At 48.8% G+C, this 22,017-nt stretch overlaps 1 protein-coding gene across 1 annotated transcript in view; it reads left to right on the forward strand.

The window, feature by feature from the left end:
* LOC146194177 (endothelin-converting enzyme 2-like) overlaps positions 1-22,017 on the forward strand; it is a 300,553-nt gene that overhangs the window by 245,291 nt on the left and 33,245 nt on the right. Inside the window, exon 15 of the mRNA XM_084597281.1 lies at positions 6,589-6,681. Within this exon, the coding sequence (XP_084453407.1) occupies positions 6,589-6,681 (93 nt within the window). The remainder of the gene's footprint in view (positions 1-6,588; positions 6,682-22,017) is intronic.

Consider the following 22,017-nt stretch of genomic DNA (forward strand, 5'->3'; position numbering starts at 1 on the left):
GCGTTCAAAATCGAAACCGAAACTAGTTTTATTGGCGAGAAGTCCAAGTCAAATCCAAAGCCACATTAAGCATGAAATCACGTGATTGCAGTTCCGCCATTTTGGCTTTGTGTCGTGGTCGCGTTGTTCACTCGCTGCCTTTCTCTTCGACAACGACGAGTTTTCATCCGCAGGACACGATGGCAACGCAAGTGAAAAAACGCAAAACTCTTTCCCTTGAGCAAAAAGCTCAAATAATCGCCCAAGCAGAAAGCGGAAGGAAGAAAGCGGCAATTGCTGAAGACTTCGGAATTCCTGCAAGTTCGCTGTCAACGATTCTAGGCAATAAGGACAGCGTGAGAATGGCACTTGCTTCAGGCACATGCTCGAAGCACAAAAAGGTGACGCGGCCCCTCCATGAAGAGTTGGACAAAGCAGTGCATGCGTGGTTTGTGGAAGCACGAGCCAGCAACTCTTCCGATGAAGAAGACGACGACGTACAGGAAGCGCCGGCTGCGGCAACCGCCGTACAGGTGATGGACGCTTTTGATGTCATCAGGAATTTCGTTGCTGTCCGAGACGACGATGTTGCAATGGGTTTGCTGACCGAGTGCGAAAATCGCGTGACGGCGTTGCTCGCCGTGAAGCGTAAGCAAACCAAGCTTACAGATTTTTGGCATTAAACGCCTTTGCTGCTGCTTGGGCAATTCTTTCTGCGTTTCACGTCAAGTTTTTGCGATAACGAAGTTCCGCGAGAACGAATTTTTTTTCGTGCACCGTGAATTTCGTTATAGCGGGATTTAACAAGACAGTCGAAGAACTTCAGAACGGCTTTAGAAATGGTAGGCGCTTAGATGACAGCCTGTTCGTGCTTACCCAATGCATCGAAATATCTAGAGTGGAAGATAGACCTTTGTATTTGGCCTTCCTGGACATAAACGGGGTGTACGACAACGTAAGCAGGGAACTCCTGTGGAACATATTAAAAGAAGAAGGTATCGGTTATGAGATAATAGAGTTCCTACAGGAAATATACCGGGATAACAAAGTAGAAATTACATGGGAAGGGATAAAAAGTACGGAAGATGTCAAAGTATGCAAAGGATTAAGACAAGGCTGTCCTCTATCACCGGTGCTGTTCATGCTTTATATGATAAACCTGGAAGGGAGGATACAAGAAAGTAACCTAGGTTTTAACCTGTCATATAGATGAGGTGGAAAGGCGGTAGAGCAGCGCCTCCCCGGTTGGATGTATGCAGACAATATTGTGCTGCTAGCTGAGAGTCTGGAAAAATTGCAAACACTAGTTAAGTATTGCGGAGACGAAGGGGACGCTCTAGGCTTCAGTTTCAGCGCAGTTAAATCGTGTCTGATGATTTTCAACGGCTCAACTGATCAGGGTCTAAAAATACAAGGCCATGAAATACCTAGAGTAGCAGAATATAAATATCTGGGGGTATGGGTAAACGAAGGATTGGCATACATTGGAAAGCATGAGCAATCACTTAAGGCCAAAGGGCGAAGGAATGCCGGGATAATGAAGCATAAGGCATTGTGGGGATACAATAGGTATGAGGTTTTGAGGGGTATTTGGAAAGGAATTATGGTGCCCGGACTTACTTTCGGAAATGCGGTTTTGTGCCTAAAATCAGAGGTACAGTCGACATTAGAAACAAATCAGAGATCCGTTGGACGATTAGCACTAGGTGCCCATGGCAAAACTACAAATGAGGCGGTACAGGGAGATATGGGCTGGGCATCTTTGGAAGTACGGGAAGCTCAGAGTAAAATATTATATGAGGAACGCCTGAGGAAATTGGTCAGTAACAGATGGGCAGCTAAAGTATTTAAATACCTGTACTTAAAAAGCGTTGACTCACAATGGAGGAAAAGAACTAGGAAACTAACTAGTAAGTATGCTAGTCACAAGGATGGAGAAATAAAGAGCATTAAGCAACAGAGTGTGGAATTATACCGAAAGTGGAAAATGCAGATCAGGAAGGAAGATTTCTTTGATAACTCAAGAGGCAGTGCCCTACTTTTTGAAGCTAGATCAGGGTGCCTTAGAACATGCAGCTACAAAAAGAAATTTAACAATGGAGATGACGGATGTGCTGTATGTTTTTTTTTTTTTTTTTCGGCATTTCTGTTGGTCTTTCTGATAATCTTGATTCTTATAGCGCTGACGAAACACCACAGGAAGAAAGACACAAAAGGACAGAAGTTTGGGTGCCCGTCTCGGCTGCGGGAGGTGGTCAGTTCGAAACCCGCCGCTGGACACCCACCGGTAAAATTGGGTACAAGCGTCCCCCGGCCCGGCGCCCGGCTCTTTTAGGGGTGTGCGTTTGGAAGAGGCTCTGCTAACCCTGCTGTGCCCCTTCGGGGGCTTAGTTTCGAACAACCATGGCCTGCAAAAGGCCGTGCTGCGCTTCTGTCCTTTTGTGTCTTTCTTCCTGTGGTGTTTCGTCAGCGCTATAAGAATCAAGATCATGTACCAACTAATCCGTCAAAAAGTCCTTCTGATAATCTTTGTCACCTGTTTTTGTTATTGTGGTCGAAGGGAGGATTACGAACACGTGCCGTGTTTGTCTGGGGCACGAGCATATTTGCATTGTGTGGTTGATTTCAATTTGTGGTTGATATGTTTATTTTGTGTGTTTGTGCACTCCGATAATCTTAGGACTCTTTCGAACAGGTTGCTTTTATATATTTTTGGATAGCGTGCTTTACTCTGATGAATTGCTATTATTTGTTTACTGGCTGATTATACTGTGAGGTTTTCTTGTCTGTGACCAATACCGCCAGTGATCTGAGTGCTCCATGTGGATGACTTTGTGATAGGCCTTTGTGATACGGTTTGGGTGCTTCATAAATATGAAAGGGTTTGAGCGAATAAACATCAGTTGAAAGTTGGCGCCTGTCCTGTTATTTTGGTGTTCCTTCCTTGTCCTCGTTGCTTTCGCGCCGTCTTCATAATCCACTTCAACCAGTGAAACAATTGCCCATATTATACTCGAATGTAATAGTATCCATCCGGAAGTTGATGCAGGCGCAATCACTGTTCCTGAAGCTCTGGGGTTTAGAGATAACGGCCGGGTGAATAAATCGGTGGTGGAAACTAGCAAAAAACGACTCTTAAAAGCAGAGAAGTGACATAATGTTAGTAATGTAGAAACAAAAAATTTAAGAAATAGAATGATGGTTTAGTTAACCATTCTAAATCAATAATTAAGATATATGGAGAAAAATGAGCATGATAGCTACTGCTACCACCCCGTTTCAAAGGGGACGCTCCTATATTCCATCCATTCATCCATCCGACTGGGGTGAAAAATAGGGTTAGCGTCCATAGGAATACATGGAATCGAAATATTCCCAAGCAGTTTTCTCATTTCACGGGGCACTTGTGATGTCGTTATTCGGTGCAAAGCAGCTATGAACATCCTAGAACAGATCGTCAAAATATGAAATCTCATTACCGAGGCGAAGTATTTTTACAATAGTACTGCGAAACATAAGACGGTTGTGATTACTGATCTCGAGCCGGGCATCCTGAAGAGTGAAGTTGAATGGGCCTTAGCCAGCCTTGCTAAGAACAAAGCTAGCGGAATTGATGGCATTCCAGCTGAGTTGCTTCAAAACATCAACCATGACGCTGTTAACATTCTGCATACATTATGTCAGAAGATTTGTACAACCCTGCAGTGGCCACAGGATTGGAGGAGGTCAGTTTACATCCCCATTCCAAAGAAAGGCAGTGCCAAAGATTGTTCCAACTACCGCACGATCGCGCTTATTTCGCATGCTAGCAAGGTGATGTTAAAAATCCTCCAAGGTAGGCTGCAGCAGTATGTGGATCGGGAGCTTCCGGACGTGCAAGCTGGGTTTCGCAAGGGCAGAGGAACTAGAGACCAAGTTGCCAACCTTCGCTGGATCATGGAAAAAGCAAGAGAGAACCCATCTACTTCTGCTTTATTGATTATGCGAAAGCGTTTGACTGCGTAGATCACAGCAGATTGTGGCAAGCTCTCCAAGAGATGGGAGTTCCAATTCACCTCATCTGTCTCCTCAGGAACCTTTATGAAGGGCAAGAGGCCACAGTCAGAACTGGGCGTGGTCTTACTGATTGGTTTCCGATTGAGAAAGGAGTGAGGCGAGGCTGCATACTGTCGCCCTGCCTATTTAACCTATATGCAGAGTGCATCATGAGGAAGGCTGGTCTGGACGAGTCTTCAGCTGGAGTGAAGATTGCTGGAAAACGTATCAACAACCTTAGATATGCGGATGATACCACTTTAATGGCAGAAAGTGAAGTGGAACACAACAGACTTCTGATGCGCGTACAAGAAGAGAGTGAGAAGTTTGGGCTTAAACTGAACATTAAAAATACAAAAATCATGACGTCTTGCCCATATCAAGTCCTGGAGCATCAAGGGACAAGAAGTGGAAGCTGTGACAGATTTTCTCTTCATTGGGCTCCAAGATTACCTCGGAAGGAGACTGCAGCCATAAAATTAGGAGACACCTGCTTCTGAGAAAGAGAGCAATGGTTAGCCTTGACCGCCTAGTAAAGAGCAGAGACATTAGTCTGCCAACCAAGATCCGTATAACTCGTGCTATGGTCTTTCCAGTTGTGATGTATGGATGCGAGAGTTGGACTGTGAAAAAGGCTGACTGCCGAAGAATTGACGCGTTTGAATTGTGGTGCTGGCGAAGACTCTTGAGAGTTCCTTGGACTGCCAGAAGATCAAATCAGTCGATATTGTCGACCATAAACCCTGACCGCTCATTGGAGGGTCAAATTCTAAAGTTAAAGCTCAGCTACTTTGGTCATCTGATGAGAAGAGAGGAGTCGCTGGAGAAAGATTTGATGTTGGGAAAGGTTGAGGGTCGCCGGAGAAGGGGTAGGCAGCGAACGCGATGGTTAGACGGCATCCTGGAGGCACTGCAGATGAAATTATGTGATGTTAGGAAGATAGTGAGAGACCGGAAAGCGTGGCGTGACATGGTCCATAGGGTCACGAAGAGTCGGACACGGCTGAACGACTAAACTGAACTGAACTGACTGCGAAACATGTGAGGGTGTGAGTTGGGAGGGCAACCCGTAGAAATACATGTAAACACAACTTACCGGAACATTTTTCTCATTTTGCAGAACATCAGAAGTGGTGGCTGGTCATTAAACGTTGACCAGCGCTTTGAAGAAGTGTGTGATGAAGTATGGTGCATCATTATGGAGGCAGTCTACTTTTAAAACTCCCCAAATAACCTGTGTTATGGATCCAAACACTGCCAAAAAGCAAGCATGGGTGCAGCGAATCGCGCAGTTTTGCTTACACTCTGATGTGCTGCCGCATAGGGTAAATAAGCTTGATAATACTCTCGCTCCAGTGATACGTCCTAGACAGAATTACATTTAAAAAGCAGTTGTCAAACGCCATACGACAATATGAACCGAACGAGATTCGCGCATTGCAGCAGACGACAGCGTAGCTGGCGATACCCACTGCGGCCGCCTCCAGCCCCGGAACGTCTGCTGACGACAGCGCCAGTGATGCATGGTCGTCTGCAGCTGTGCGCGGTCAGTTTATCGTGCTGTGAGCGGTCCCGCAAGTCGTCAGACTTGCATTACTTGCAAGAGAATGTAGTGTGTCATTCAACATGAAGTCGGGACGTCGTACAAGATGTTCACCAAAAAATGAGAAGGGTTCAACACTGCTGAATCGAGCAAAATGTTGCGGTAGGTTGTGTTTACAGGTATTACTATGGGTCGCCCTCTCAACTAGCACCCCCATACGTTTCGCAGTGTATTAAAAATAGTTTCATATCTACAGCGCGATAAACGGGACAAGAGAACACAATAACGACAAACACAGCGCTGTGTTTGTCGTTATTGTGTTCTCTTGTCCCGTTTATCGCGCTGTAGATATGGAACATCGTCACCAACTCGCCCAACAACTTACCTTGTCGAAAAATAGTTTGCTTCGGTAATGAGTTTTCACACTTCCATGATCTATTCCAGGGCGTTCATGGTTGCTCTGTACTGAATAACGACATCATAGGTGCCCTATGAAATTAGAAAACTGCTTTGGAATATTTTGCTTCCATGTATCCCTATGGGAGCTAAGCCTACTTTTCACCCCCAGTCGGCCCATTGCATCGTGCTTACGTCATAGATTAATATGTAAATCCAGTGGGATTTTCTTGACTTGAAGGAGCATTAAAAGGGTCATGACTGTTGGTATGTTGGTGTGTTCTACAAAGCAAGGATAAGTTTGAGCGAGTGTCAGAGACCAGGGGTGCCGCATTCTCTCTAGGCCTGTCATCATTTGGGCCTGGTCAATGTAAACAGCGCTACAGCTAGGGCCTATATTTGATAATTATAAGAGGGATCTTATCCTTGCATTGTGGCATACTTCGTTTCTTACATTTGCTTGAATCTGTCTTTAAATTGCAGAAACGGCATTAACTTTGTGTGCCATTAGCAAAAAAGCTGTGCTACATTATTGAGCAGCAGTAGAACACCAAAAGAATTGTGTGCTCTTATTCTACTTATTGCATTGCCTGGGCTTCCTTGATTCAACAGCCAGTGGCTCTATCTGTGTGCAGGCCTTTGAGAGCGAGTCCCGGGAGGGCAAGGACAGGCAACTGCCTGGGCTGGAATGGACAGCTGAGCAACTTTTCTTCATTGGCTTTGCCCAGGTACATGTTGCTTGCTTAGTACTGAGCAAAGTGCTCGACCGGTTTTCTCATGTTGGGACAACTGAAATGAAAGAAGGTTACCGAGGGCTGAATCACGCCATTCTGAATCATTAGGTCGACTTGCTCTTTGATATCCTGGCGTTCGGTTGCAGACACACGATAGGGGCGCTGTCGCAGTGGTGCGTGGGTGCCGGTGTCGATGCAATGAGTGACTGTAGCAGTTTGACCCAAACAACTTTGATGAGAGTCGAAGGAGGAGCGAAAGTGATGTAGTAAGTTCAAAAGCTGAGTGCGCTGCGCTGGAGGAATATCGGCGTCGATGGAGCGGAGGAAGAAGTCTGTAGAGCGAGGAGCGGGCGCAGGTGAAGGGGGGCTGAACGCATTCACGGCAGAGTGCGACGCGTCGTCAGGTTCCTCAGAGATCAGAAGAGATGCGATTGGCTGGATACTGCCGAGGCATTCACCATGGCGCAAAGCAGTAGGGGAGTTAAATGGGTTAGAGACCCATAACATGGAAAGGCCAGCGGAAATAGCGAGCACAGCGTAGGGCAATGGAAAACACTTGCGGCGCAGGAAAGTATGGGCTGGTGTGAAGAGAACGGCCTCATCGCTAACTGAGGTACAAGCGACACGAACAAGCACAGAAGAGCAGGGAGGAAGGTCAATATCTTCGGTGACGAGGGCTTTAGCACAGGAATTTCGTGGATCAGCATCTGGTAAGGCATCGGGCAAAGTCGAAAATCCCACTTCAGCTCGAGCACAATCGATAATAGCAGCGTGACGCGACAGGAAATCCCAGCCTAGAATAACAGCGTGTGAGCAACTTTGCAGCACGACGAACTCAATGGTATAAAGGCAGTTCTGGATAACTACTCCAGCGGTGCACGCTGCTAAGGGCTTGATATGCTGAGCGCTGGCCGTTCGCAGCGAAAGCCCTGCAATTGGCGTCTTCACTTTCTTTAAAGAGCTACATAGTTTTGCATCCATAACTGAAATCGCAGCACCAGTGTCAATTAGAGCCATGACAGCAACGCCCTCGACGAAAACTTCAATAAGGTTGGCCGGCGACAGATGAGGACTTTAAAAGTTCGACGGGGTCGCAGTTCTCGCCTCAGGAACTGCGGCCTCTAGTTTTCCTCACATGAAGCGTTCTGTCGACTTCGCATCGGAGAGATATAGCGGCGTCGCGGCGACGGTGAACGGCGGTTGGTCATGGCTGAGCAGTCTGGGGAGAAATGACGGCTGGCTGGAGGCTCAGTAGGCGCGGAATACTGAGGCGTCGAAGACCACTACCCAGAACCATGAGTAGGTGGTGCCGACACTGGGAGACGGTTTTGACCATAACGAAAAATATGTCCAGCCAGTCCGCAAGAGTCGAAACCCGCGATAGCGAAATCTCGAGTATACGAAATTCTCGCCGCAACGAAATATTTCCGAGATCCTGGCAAGTGCCCATAGGGGCCAATGTATTTCGTATCTCTCGGTAACAAAACATTTTTGTACCGCAATCCCACGATAACGAAATTTGCTGCAGCGTCGGTCCGCATACTGTCTCCCATATTATGAATAACAGCGTCAAAAAAGCACTCAAATTGAGCAAACTGCAATAGCGCGCTTGCGTGGCTACAGCGAGAGCATTGGCGCCTGGCAACCTTGCAGCCGGAACAACTTTAAAAACTTTAGCCACCTTGAGCCGGTGCTAGCCACCATACCGGCGCAGCGCGTGTCCTCTGTGATCGGTTCCGCGTGGTTGTTTATCTCGGAGGCTATGTTCAGGCATAGCCTCCTCTATTTTTTCTGTGCCTGCCGGATCCCGGAGCGAACAATGGGAGCGCTCCGTCGCTGCAGTTGCGCGACGCAACCACTCATCGTGGTGGGGGCGCCACTCACGTACGGGTGCTGTGCATGCAGTTTCAAGGGCGCATTGATGGTCGCGCGCCGCTCGTGAAGCAGGTTCCGCATTTTTCTGTGAATTTCCTGCCCAGTGTAATAGCCGAATAGCTTACCGAAATTGCAATCATTTTTCAATTTTTCAAACTCTGTTTTGTAGTGGTCTACAGTGCGTCGAAGCTTTTCAACCAGTTTTTTGAGACCCCTTCCTCTGCGTTTCGATCTTGCTCTTTCATTTGCAAGTAAGCTGGACACTCCAACATTCACTTGAATTGCTTGGTGTGAAAAATTCGCATGTGTACTATTTGGAGCCTCCTGTGGTTCCTTTTCATTTTCAGGTTTGGCCTGTTCATCTCTTTCTGGATAAGACGGGCTGGCCTCCTGAGAATCGTCCTCTGACATTTCTGCTTGTGTGCCGTCCTGGAACTGCTGCCGCTTTAATTGTAGCCGGTTCAGGTTCCTTTTCGTTGGTTTTCGGAAACGCCCTTTTCCTGATGCTTTCTGTACTCCTTTGATGTAACTGCCTTGGCTTCATGTGCGAAGGGTATTCTGGAAACAAGGAGGACACTACACCTTTCTTGAGGCGGCGCCGTTTGCCCTCCGCAAATCGGTTTCCTTGAAGTGCCGGCTACACACTCTTGAATAACTTGAGGTTGTTTTCGGCACCCAGTTGTCCCTCCATATGGCTTTCAACCACTGCTCCCGTAGCGCTGTGTCCGCCGGAATTTCTTGGAACGAGATTCCTGGAATCTTGCTTTTCCCACCTGAGCGGCAACGTGGCACACAGCAGTATGCCATTAAGTACCTGCAAGGCAACTGTCAGCGGCTTAATAATGCGCTTTGATATTACAATCGTATACTTAAAAAGTTCCGTGCAAGCACAAGTTCATCGAGCACAAGCACAACAACAAAACTAAGGGCTGGCAGTCTGAGAAAATGCGACCCCTAATATTGATCGAATTATAGACAGAGTACACCACAGGCAGATTTAGGCGGGCTACAAATAACATTATTGCTATCCAGACAAAACAATTCTTGGCTCACTGTTGGAAGGGAGCAGATGGTACCGCATGCGTTGATCGTCACCGATTTTTGGGTCCCTGACGCATGAATTTAGCGTCTAAGCAGTGCTGTCACAATAACGAACGCCAGCAAGGTTACGTTTTTGCACGTGTGAGCCAAAGAGAGTGAATCATGAGTGTATAAGGATCAAAATACGCGCGCGCGCGACGGAGCGACTGCGTGGTGCAGCCGCGGCGAATGCAGACGAACCCCAACGTGACTAGCGCCACCACTCGGCGCTAAGTGGCGTAGCAGCAGAGTCGCGTCGACGGCCGCGGAGGGCGCATCCGGCAGGCACAAAAAAATAGAGGAGGCTATGGTTCAGGGAAGGCAGCCTCGCAGCGACACCATCAGGGGGCGACACTAGATCATCAGCGCTGCACTTTTAGGCCTGCGAGCGGTGCACATGTGTTCGTTGTGTGTGGTGGCGGTGTGTATGAGCAGCAGTCCGCACGTTTGCGTTTGAGATGTCTCCGCCAGCCAAAAAACGAAGATTTTTGTCTCTGCAAGAGAAGGCTGCCATCATTGCAAACTGACGACACCGAGGACCAAGGTCCACAACATGGAGAGACGGTAAACCCGAGGAATGTGTTGGACGCCTTTGACACGATCCGGTCGTTCTTAGGCGCACACGACGTGGCAATGGATCACTTCTTGCAGTGTGAGAATAGAACCATGAAGTCGCTGCAAGGGAAATTAAGCTGACTGCCTTTTGGCAATAAATTTTCTTTTTGCGGGCTGTTTTCTATATTTTCTGTCTCATTTTCGCGGCAACGAAATTCTCGCGAAAGCGAATTTTTTTGCTATCCCCGGCGATTTCGTTATTGCAGGTTTCGACTATAACAAATTGGGCGGTTATCTGTCGTGCGCCAGGGGTTGCGCGGTCTTGGGGCTGGTCGAATAAACTGCGCAGGTCCTCAAGCAGGACCAGGAGGCGGCTGAACGTAGGCAGGTTGCGACGGAGCATACGTAGGTGGTGGTCGGGCAGCAACAGCCGCATATGTCAAGGGGGCTGAGACAGGCATAGATTGAGGGGCTGGAGGAAGAGATTCAGCTACTTGTTCCTGAATAATCTGGCGCAAACTGGGAGCTAGGTGTGAGGAAGGCTCTTCATGGCAGGACATAAGGGAGAGCTGTCGAGCAACTTCTTCCCGAATGAAGCTCTTGATTTGTGGCAGCAGCGCAGAATAATCAACTGCATCTGTCAGGCCAGCAAGAGACTCAGAGTGCATGGTGTTCGCGCGAGTTATGGCCCTTTGTTTGCGCAGTTCATCATAACTTTGTCACAGTGCGACCACTTCTGTGATGGTGCGGATATCTCGAGCATTCAGCATCTGGAAGGCGTCGTCATCAATGCTTTGCAGAATGTACTTAATCTTGTCGGCCTCTGACATCGTGCGTTCACACACTTGCACAAGTCGACGACGTCCTCGATATAACTTGTGAAATTTTCACCAACCTGCTGAGACCGCGCACGCAAGCGCTGTTCAGCGCGGAGTTTCCTCACGGCCGGACGGCCGAAAACTTCAGCGAAGCTAGCTTTGAACACGGACCATGATGGAATGTCCGCTTCACGGTTGCGAAACCATAGATTTGCTACGCCGATAAGATAGAATATCACGTTTCTATATTTCGTTTCCGCGTCCCATTTGTTATAAGCGCTCACTCGCTCATAGGATGTGAGCCAGTCCTCGACGTCATGGTCGTCAGTGCCGCTGAAAATGGCGGGGTCTCGCTGGCGGAGGGAGCCGGGGTGGATAATGGCCGAGCCAACTTGTACGGCTTGGTGGTTAACGTCCTCAGGCATCGCAGGAGGTGGTAATGTGCGGCTGCAGAGTTCCAGGGCGAGAGGATAGATCGTAACCGGCAGCTCCACCAAATATAAGATGGGGGTTTATTGATCAGATCAGCAGGACTCGGTCAGCAGGACTGGGTAGATCGGCGGCAAGCACAGCAACAGCGAACACCGTCAGGTCATGGAGGAATGCTTTTACCTCCATTTCTGTGATGATAACTGAAGGACCTCTGTAGTCACTTCACCTAGGAGATATGTGTATTAACAGCCACTGATAACAAGGAAGAATAGGAGAATACTTTTTCTTTTTTTTTATCAATGTGAAAGAATAATGTAATCCGTGCATTTGGTATATGTCATCTAAACCATGTGCGCTTTTGGCATCTAATTGGAGTAGGGATTTAACAATGCTTTCATAGGAAATTTCAAATGATGGTTTAGGTTAAAACCAAAAACATATTCGGTTTGCAAAGAAGATGATGACCTGGCCCCAGCACAAGACACGAGCACCAGCTGGACGAGCCCAGACTTGCAAGCGGTTCTCTATGCCCTACTAAATGAGCTCGCGTCCAATAAAGCTCATTATATTCTTTGGTTGTACCATCCTGGAGTTGAATGCTTGCTACCACCATGCCTATACAACGCCAAGCAACCAGCTGCTTCTTCACCCACAACCTGCCAACGTGATCCTGCCATTTTCAGTGGTACGGATGACCATGAAGTGGAGGACTGGCCGTCCGATGTTTCCAACCTCTAGTTCGAAAAATATGAATCGAACTCCGCCACCTGGTTTGTTTCCAAGCCTGCCTTCACTAACATTTTCCAACGTCTGGCCATGCGTAAACTTTGCACCGAGCAGCGTATTCGCTGTCGCGCCCAGCAGCTTAGTGAAAGCTTCACTAACTACATAAAAGACGTCCTCGACCTCTGCAAGTGCGTCAGTGTATACAAGACAGAGGCTGACCACATCAAGCATGTGCTGAAAGGCATTAAGGATGACACATTTCACATCATTATCATCAGCCGGACAATACCCACTGTAGGGCGAAGTCCTCTCCCATACTCCTCCAGTTAACCCGGTCCTGTGCTAGCTGCATCTACTTGATTCCTGCAAACTTGTTAACCTCATAACTTTCTGCCGCCCCTAACAAGCATTTCACATGCTTGTTGCCAAAAGCCCCACCTCCATTGTCAACCTGTACCACAGCTATGGCGAGCTTTGCCGAGTTTTCTCCTGGTTGCCTTCAGCACAGACCGAGACTGTTACCAACATCAACTTGGTGACAAGGGGCTAGCATTTCTATAATGGCCCAGATCAAGCAGTTTGACCCTGAGGAGGTCACTTGGCAGCTGTCACTGCTTCCTTCTGTTCTGAGCCTGCCATCAAATCTGGCACTGACCTTCAACACATGATCCTGGTCTGAGGCCATGCTGCCAGTTTGTCACCTGCTTCCCACTGCAGTGCTTCCAGTTGCAGCACGTCTCGTTGCTGCACCGCTTACTTATACCAAAATAGCCCAACAGCTGCCAGCATTTTTTTTCTTTTCAATCTCCCCCTCAAGTCATATCCCCACTTCTGCTGTTTGGCCTATAGCTCTGCACGGGCTGCTTGGAAACCCTCGTCCTTGGCCTCAGTGCAGGCCCAGGCCAAAGTATGTTATGCCTGGCTGGGCCGGACACCCCAATTATGAGCACATACAACATTTGCGAAAGCACGAATACAGTCGTACTGTGATAAGCATCTAAAATGCACAGAATTTCCCTGCATCCTCCGAAATCTTTCCCAGCGTCGAGCCGCCTTTCTCCCCGCCTCTTTGCTGTGAAAGGATCTTTGGGAGCGAGCAGAAAGGCTGTGCCGATGTTTAGGCATGCAGTGCATCTGCTGTGCAACAATTTCTTCTTGTTGCCAAAAGTTGACTTGAAAGGCACACGGTGATACAGGCGAGCTGCTTGGCCACAAAATCAACCCCTTGTTTAAGAGCCCCTTTGGGGAAGCAAACTGGCTACTTACCAAAAACTTCCTATCGTGTTATTCATTCCAGCCACAAGTTATAGCAACAAGGTTCATTATCAAGGAGCACTGCAAATGTCTCAATTCCAGGCATGAATTGTTGTTTTTGCACAAGCTAATTCTACATATGTGCTTTGCCACTATATATTCAGCAAATTTGTCATTTAAAACGTGACAACCCAACATTTCAAGATCTTGGATAAACTTATCGTCCTGACATTATTTCCTTCTGTATCATCACTTCAACTGCAATTGGCATGATGGGCGGGGCTGGGCCTGGGTCTTAAATATGAGCACTAGGCAGGACTGGGTCGGGCTGGGCTCAGGCCTTTTCAAGATCGGGCCGGGTCAGGCTCAGGTCCATTGTGTCAGTCCCAGGTTGGGCCATGGGCTCAAAATTTCAGCCACTGCACACTTCTACTTTGGCCGCGCCTCTAACATTTCCAACCATGGCTTACACCGGACAACTTGCCGATTTCCTACGCCTGTGGCATCACTGAGCACGTGATGCGCCATTGCCGCCACTGCGTCGTGTTCTCTTGTGACGAAGCCGATCATCGAGCATACTGCCACAAACGATTCAAATTTTTATTTGTTCTTTTTTGACAGCCGCCAGCATGCGACCCTATCACTGTGATTCTAGCGCATGGATCGATTATGTATTTGCTTGTTAATACTCGCTTTCGCAAGATGCTGCTTTATCATTTTCTTTGTTGCGCAGTATGCGCCGAGATCTACGTCGACGAGCGATTTTTCGGACACCCAATTTTTCGGACATGCTTGATTATTCGGACATTTTCCCAGCCCCAGGACATACCTTATAAAGTCCATGTATTACGCTGCTCAAAATTTCGGACACTCTAAGGAGGGCTATTCGATTTTTCGGACATTCCAAGCGTCAGCCGGGCCAACTGCCACACATTTTGAGCGGTGTCGCCGCCATCTTGTTTGTTTACTTTTTTCTTCGATAGCCTCGAAACCGGTGCCGGCCTTTCGTGCCGCTCCTCAGCTAAACTGACGCTGCATTGGGGCTATATTATTTGCCTAGCAGCTTCCGTTTCCAGGACGTCGCTGCTCGCCACCGGAGTGTTTTTTTTTTTTTTCTTTTAGCTTGATTGCTTCGACTGCAGTCGAAGCAATCAAGCTAAATCAAGCAAACCTCTGCGTGTTTGCCGAGCGTAGCGAGTAGGCCAAACCGCGGTCGTGCTGATGCGAGAACTACGTTCTGTCGCTACTGTGGTTTGCATTTAATTGAATCGGCTTCAGTTCTTCAAGAAGCTGTTTCTGGATTTTATAAAGAGTTTTTTTTTTTTGCATGCAACGCGGCAGTGAGAAGGCACTCAACGGAGTCGGCGTTGTAATCCAGTGGTTGGTAGCGGTGGTAGTGTGCCTAGACAGTGGGAAAACCTGCTCTATTGATTTGCTTGGAGCACTTAGTATGCTCGCTGATGCGTGGAAGTCGATGGCACCCACAACGCTCATAATTGCTTCCCCACATGGGATTTGTGCTGAATGATAAAGTCGGCTGCCTTGGACGAGAAGAGCGTCGTCGAGCAGCTGTCAGGCAGTGAGCAGCTCATTCAGGACCTTCACACTGCTGGTGTCGAAATTTCATCGGCCGTCTCGTTTTGAGAGTTCACAGACGTGGACCACGAGTTGGAACTGTGCGCTGGGTTCACAGATGCAGAAATTATTCGCCAAGTGCTTGTGGAATCTGAGAGTGATGACGACGATCAGCAGTGCAGCCGGCGCAAGCTTAGCTGTTCAGTTCAGTTCAGTTCAGGCGTTCAGTCGTGTCCGACTCTTCGTGACCCTATGGACCATGTCACGCCACGCTTTCCGGTCTCTCACTATCTTCTTAACATCACATAGCTTCATCTGCAATGCCTCGAGAATGCCATCTAACCATCGCGTTCGCTGCCTACCCCTTCTACGGCGACCCTCAACCTTTCCCAACATCAAATCTTTCTCCAGCGACTCCTCTCTTCTCATCAGATGACCAAAGTAGCTGAGCTTTAACTTTAGAATTTAAAGCTTGCAAGCTTTACGCTTGCAAGCTTAGCTGATGCAAGCGTAATTCAGGCGGACCTGTTAGCACGGAAGCGGAGTGTGGTGCACAAAAGCATTCATGACTTTTTCCGGCCTCAAAGTGAAGAATAGGCAATAAATAGAGCTTTTTTGGTGCACATTTGTTTTTTCGAACTGCCCGATTTTTTGGACATTTTCGTGGTCCGTTGAGAGTCCGAAAAATCGGTCATCGACTGTATTTTTAAAGATTCTGGCCACTTGCATGAGTTTCTGCAATGTTCCAGGTTATGCTTGTCATCATTTGTGGCTTAATCTAGATGTTTCCTCACCGCCTTTAAATTGAGCATTTGTCGATGTGACGGAGTAGTAATTCGACGACCAGCAAGCACGTTTGCTGTTATTGCCACCACCGAGTTCAGTTCTTTTGCAGGCACAAGTTAGCCCACTTAAGAGTTGATTTTAGTGTTATTTCGCCTGTCTTCTCATGACATCTGGTGAAGGTGCTACTCTTTGAGCTCCGATCTACCCCTTCAAGCAAAAACCTTGTTCCTGTCACCCTTGAGGATCAGCCTACAAGTCACCAAGCCAGCCGCTGACTTTAAGGGCTCCAACCCAAATACATTACGGTCCGCTGCCCGACCCTGTTTGACCCCGGAAGGCCCCACTGTCAACAATGGCCCAGTCTATGGTACCGATTGTGATCCAGCAGCCCTGACAGCCTCCCATTTTCAGCGGCACCGTGGGTCAAGATCCTGAAGACTGGCTAGAGCGGTATGCGAGAGCTGCTACATTTAAAAACTGGGACGTCTTGGAGCTTCAAAAAGTATTGTTACGCTGAAGGCTTTGGTGAAAAACTGGACGTACGGGACGTCAGGGGCACTGTGTCAGCAGTCAGTCCTCTCTGGTTCTGCACGTTGATTTGGTTTGGTAAAACTTTATTTCCCACAGTAGGGGTCCTGGAGGACACTTGGCTAGGCGCCAGGTGTAGAGGGCAGCTCCCACGTTGACACAGAGAGCCCGAAGCTCTCCGCCGCCGCGCGGGCCTCCTGGACAGCCCGAAGCTGATCATGTAGTGAAGCACTTTTTAAAACTTTATCCCAACGTTCCTTGTTCTTGGCGTAGGCGTCGCTCGATGCGCAACCACACAGCATATGGTTTAAGTCTACACGGTCACTGCACCGTTCACACACATGTTGTCCGTCGTAGTCTGGGTCGATGTGCTTCATGCGCCAGGGGTTGGGGTATAAGTTCATTTGGAGCAAGCGTAACGTTACTAATTGGCTGCGGGTTAATTTCTTATCCGGGAGGGGAAATGCTCTACTGCCTAGATAAAAGTGCTTAGTGAGCTCGTTGTACGTGAATAATTGATCTCTGTACTCGATATGTGGAGTAGCAGGGGAAACCGGAGGGACGCGGTCGATGAGTCCTCGCGCCGCCTCGTGTGCGATCTCATTGAGATTCCGCAGGCCGCCCCCTAAGCTGCCCATATGTGCCGGGAACCATACGATGGAGTGATCGGTGATGTTACTTCCGCCTAAGATCCGTAGCGTCGTCTTGTCTATCCCGCCCTTGGCGAAAGCTCGAGTGGCTGCTCTAGAGTCGCTGTATACAGTTGTGAAGTCTGAGTCTTTTAGAGCTAGTGCTATCGCTGCTTGTTCAGCTACCTCTGGCTTCTTGGTGTAAAGTGTGAGTGAGTTGTGCGTACGCCCGTGTCCGTCGACTACTGCTACCGAATAGGCATGCTTTCCCGGTATGTACGCTGCATCCACGAAAGCTGTCTGGTCGGGGAACTGTGCCGCGTCTGCAGCGAGGGCTTTGGCGTGGGCGAGCCTTCTTCCTTGATTGTGGATCGGGTGTACGTTTCTTGGGAAGGGGGACACTTTGATTGCTTCTCGTACGACTTTAGGTAACTGCAGGTAACTCCTTTTCTACTATGGTGTTCAGGCCGAGCTTAACGAGAATCTCTCTGCCTGCTTTGGTGCTTGATAGGCATGCAGTCTGTGCTGTGTGCTGTGCCTCGATGATTTCGGCAAGGGTATTGTGCACTCCTAGCTGTAAGAGTATTTCAGTGGAGGCATTATCGGGGAGCCCCAACGCTGTCTTGAAAGCTCGGCGTATGTGTACTTCAAGCCTTCTCTGATGTTCCTTTTTCCAGTTGAGCATTGCAGCCACGTATGTGATGTGACAGAGTACAAAAGCATGGACCATTTGAATAGTGTTGTCCTCGCTCAGTCCCCTGTGCCTATTCATGATGCGCCGAAACATCCGGATCACGTTTGCAATCTTGATTGTCATGATGTCAAGCATCGCCCAGTTGGACCCGTTGCTTTGAATGATTAATCCTAAAATTCGTATTTTATCGACCGTGGGTATGCGATTTCCATCCCTGTCGTGTAACTCTATGCATGGTGTGTGGTGTCTGCGCCAGTCGTTGGACGGGCGCCCTGGTCTTGTGGGGTGGTAGATGAGTAGCTCGGATTTTCTAGAAGAGCAGCGAAGTCCCATTGGGACAAGATGGGCCTCGGTAACCGTGATGGCTTCTTGAATGCGCCTTCCAATTCCGCATCGCTGCCACCGGTGCTCCAGATGGTAACATCGTCTGCATATATGGTGTGCTCCACATCAGCAATTTCACCCAATGCGCGAGAAAGCTTTGTCATCGCCAAGTTAAATAAGAATGGCGAAAGTACTGAGCCTTGTGGTATTCCTTTATCGCCCAGATTAAAGCTCTCCGAGACGTGTTCGCCTATCCAGATAGTGGCCGTTCGATCCTGCAGAAACGCCTTGACGTAGTGGTAGAAGCGTGTTTCGAGATTGTGGTCAGATATGGCTTTGAGAATGGCTTGATGTTGGATTTTGTCAAAAGCTTGCTCCACGTCGAGTCCCAGTAGCGCCTTGGTGTCTCGTGTGGGGCGATCCAACAGACTTTTCTTGATGAGTAGCATAGCGTCTTGCGTTGAGAGACCTGGCCTGAAGCCAATCATATTGTAAGGGAAGTACTCCTTTTCTTCTACGTATTCCGATAGTCTATTCAGGATGACGTGTTCGGCTAGCTTTCCTAGGCAGGACGTCAGTGAGATCGGCCTTAGGTTGGGTAGGCCCAGCAGCTTGCCCGGTTTTGGGATGAGGATCGTATTGGCATGCTTCCACTCTGCAGGTAGTTGGCCAGCTTTCCAGACTTCATTGATTCGTTGCGTTAGGAACGTGAACGAGTCGTCCTCTAAGTTTCGGAGAGCCCGATTTGTGGTACCATCGGGGCCGGCTGCAGAGTTACTGTTGAGTTCGTGAATTGCGAAGCGTACTTCGCTTTCTGTGAAGTCCGTATCTAGCTCTGAGGTTGGGGCACCGTCACAGCTTTTCCTTTTTAAGGTACTGGGTAGCCCCAATTTAAGCGGTAAGTACCATTTGGCAAGGTCATCCAGAAGGGCTTCGGCAGTACTGATTTGCTTCTCGCGATGTACTAATTTACTTAGCCTGATCTGTTGCATAGTTTTGGACTTTGTTCCGTGTTCGTCGAGGAGGTGTTTTATGAGTCCCCACCCACTTCCTCTGCATATTTGCCCATTGAGGGAGTTACAGGCTTCATCCCATTGTTGTCGGGAGAGAACCATGCAGTATTGTTCAATGGTCTTGTTGAGTTCGGCAAGTTTCCTTCGTAGTCTTCTGTTAAGACGTTGACCCTTCCACCTGGCTAGAATGGAATGTTTGGCTTCGAGAAGATTCGCTAGCCGACTGTCCATCCTCTCTACCTTAACGTCCGTGGTAATTGTCCGTTCCGAGGCTGCGATGTCTGCGTTGAGCTGCTCGGTCCAGCTCGTTATCGTGTGCTTTGTGGTTGCTCCTGATGAGTTGGATGGCTGCGCCCATATTGCACGAAATTTGTCCCAGTCGATAAGTTTGTATTCCCTTTGCCTCTTTCCCGGTATCTCTGCATCAATTCGGAGAATATAGTGGTCACTCCCAAGGTCTATTCCCGAGTTGTGCCAGGCACATTTTTCTAGGCCCCGGACAGAAGTAAGGTCTGGTGTGGTGTCTCGACATGTGGAAGTGCCACATCTGGTTGGGGTCTCCAGGTCTGTGATCAGCGTGAAGTCGAGATCGGAGGCTGTCGTGAGAAGACGATTTCCCTTGCTAGAGGGATACGCGTAGCCCCAAGCCTGGTGTGGGGCATTAAAATCTCCACCTATAATCAGCGGACTGTCTTTGGCGATGTGCGCAATCTTTGCCAGAATGCCTCTAAACCCTTGCCTCGTATCCTTAGGGCTGCTGTACAGATTGGTGAGGAAGATGCTTTGCTTGTTCCCTACGTGGTCGTTTGGTATGATCTCAATCGTGAGGTGTTCTAGATAGCAGGCTGTGTGGCGGATCTCATGCCGAATGTACGGGATCTTCTTTCCAATTAGTAAAGCGACGCCTCTGCCCTGCTCTTTTCTGTGGGCTTCGGCCGTATAGCCCGTAATGGCCAGTTCGGTTGTGAGTGTTTCTTGTAGCATGATGACGTGTGGTTTCTCGGCTTCTGATTTGACCATCTGCAGGAGGACCGCCATTTTTGAGGCGATCCCCCTGCAGTTCCATTGCCAGACACGGAGACTGCGTGTCTTATTCGGCACTGTCATGTTGGCCGTTGTAACCTCCTTCGCTTGCAGTGAGACCATCGCGAGGTGGGCCTTGCGCACCGATGTGTTGTGAACGCATCCTTGCCATTGCCGGTACTACCGTATTGTTTAGATACATTTACATTTTCTGTACTCGTGAGCTAAATATGTCTATTTTCTCGTTCATTCGCGCCATGCTCTCGTGCATTAGCCTCATATTCTCGCTCATGGCGCTCATAGCGCCCTTCATGGTTGCGTTAAAGCGCGCTTCTTAGAAGGCGGGCATTCTTCGATTTGTTCTTCATGTCTCTTCGTCTCAACGAGTTGGGGAATTTCGATAGCGGTTGATGGCTCAGGTGTGAGCGTTTGTTTACGGCTGTTCGCTTTACCCATTGCAGTTAATTCGAGCGTTAGCTTAGTATAAGCGGCTTTTAGCTCTCTTAGTTCCTGTTCTAACATAGCTATTCGCTCTTCATCAGGATTGCGGGATTCACTTTTCTCTGGAGGCGTGATAGCGTCTCTGACCTTGTCCGCCCACGTGCCATCGCCTCCGTTTGTCCTCGCATGTGTGCAGCTTTTAGATTGAGAGCGGGAGCGGCTGCGTGTCGGCGTCTTGGACCTAGATCGGCTTCGTGCCGCGTGCTGCTTGTCTTCTTCAACTAGCTGTACTTCCTCTTGTTGCTCCAGTCGCGCTCGTTGTCGTCGTGCGCGTACTACGTATGGAATGAGATAGCGTTTCCTACACACCCTGTCCGCCGTCACGTGCAAGCCCCCGCACAGGTTGCATTTTGGATCGCACACATGGGATGAGGTGGGGTTAGGAAGTCCGCAACCCCTGCATTCGGTTGAGTTTGGCTTGGGGCAAACGTCCGCACGATGTCCGAGTTTGCCGCATACGTAGCATATGTCTACTTGTCTGCGATATAAGTAGCAGGGTACCAGTGTGGGTCCATACCTAACGAAGTTTGGGACGCGAAGACCATCGAACACAATGATCACTGATTCTGAGTCCTTGATTCTTTTCGCCGCTAGTGCCAAGGGGTTGCGGTCATTCACAATGTTGTTTTCAATCGTCCTGTGATCGTCAGCACTATCGATGTGTCTGATTACCCCTTTGCAGATGTCGCTTGGGGCAGTTTCGTAAGCGCTGACTGCGTACTCTTTTTAGGCTATTCGGATAGCCCTTATTTGCGCATACTTGTCTGCATTTTCTCGAAAGGGCGTGCTCGCCACCATGATGTTCTGCGTAATATTGGGACATATTATGTCCTCCGTGGTCTGCTGTGGATCAAGATTAACTGCTGCCATTATGGCTTTGCTCACTAAGGTAGGTCCGATCTTTTGCAAGTTCAAGCCGCCCTTTGGGCGAAGCACTATCTTGATGTTGTCTTGCGGCAGGGGTGGCATGCGTGAGGCTCTTATCACCCGGGTCTTAATGTTAGGAGGCTTGCGAGAAGAGCTCATCTGCCCGTCGCTTGCATGTTGTGCTTGTTGTGAAAGTTTTTGCAGTAGGTTGGGCGCGTTCCTTCTTCGTTCTCCGGCTGGTCACCACTTTCCAACCCGTGTCGTCTTCTGTAGTCGACGCTTGTGGTAAATCCTCCGCAGAGCTATCCATTTCATCAGTTGCCATTCTCTTCGTGTTGCGCCCAGCGCGAAGGGCGGTTGGCGTCTCGCCGAACTAGCGCGTTTCTGGCTAGCGCTAGCGTCTGGCGTGCACGCCTAGGCTTAGTTCGGCGGCGGCGTTCACGTGGTAGAAACGTACTTGTAGATTCTTGAAAAATGAAGACCCACCTCAAAATCAGGTATCCACGAATTCCCTGCCACTTCACGAAACTTCTGGTGCAAGAACTTCGGTGAAAATCGACAGAAATCACTGCGGAATCATGTGAAGATGACGGAGCCGCACGTGCACCACTTACTTTTTCTTCTTCCCTAGTGCATTTTCATCCTTTGCA

This window comes from Amblyomma maculatum, chromosome 3 (assembly GCF_055883805.1).
Source record: "Amblyomma maculatum isolate TAMU_Amacu chromosome 3, ASM5588380v1, whole genome shotgun sequence".
NCBI lineage: Eukaryota > Metazoa > Arthropoda > Arachnida > Ixodida > Ixodidae > Amblyomma > Amblyomma maculatum.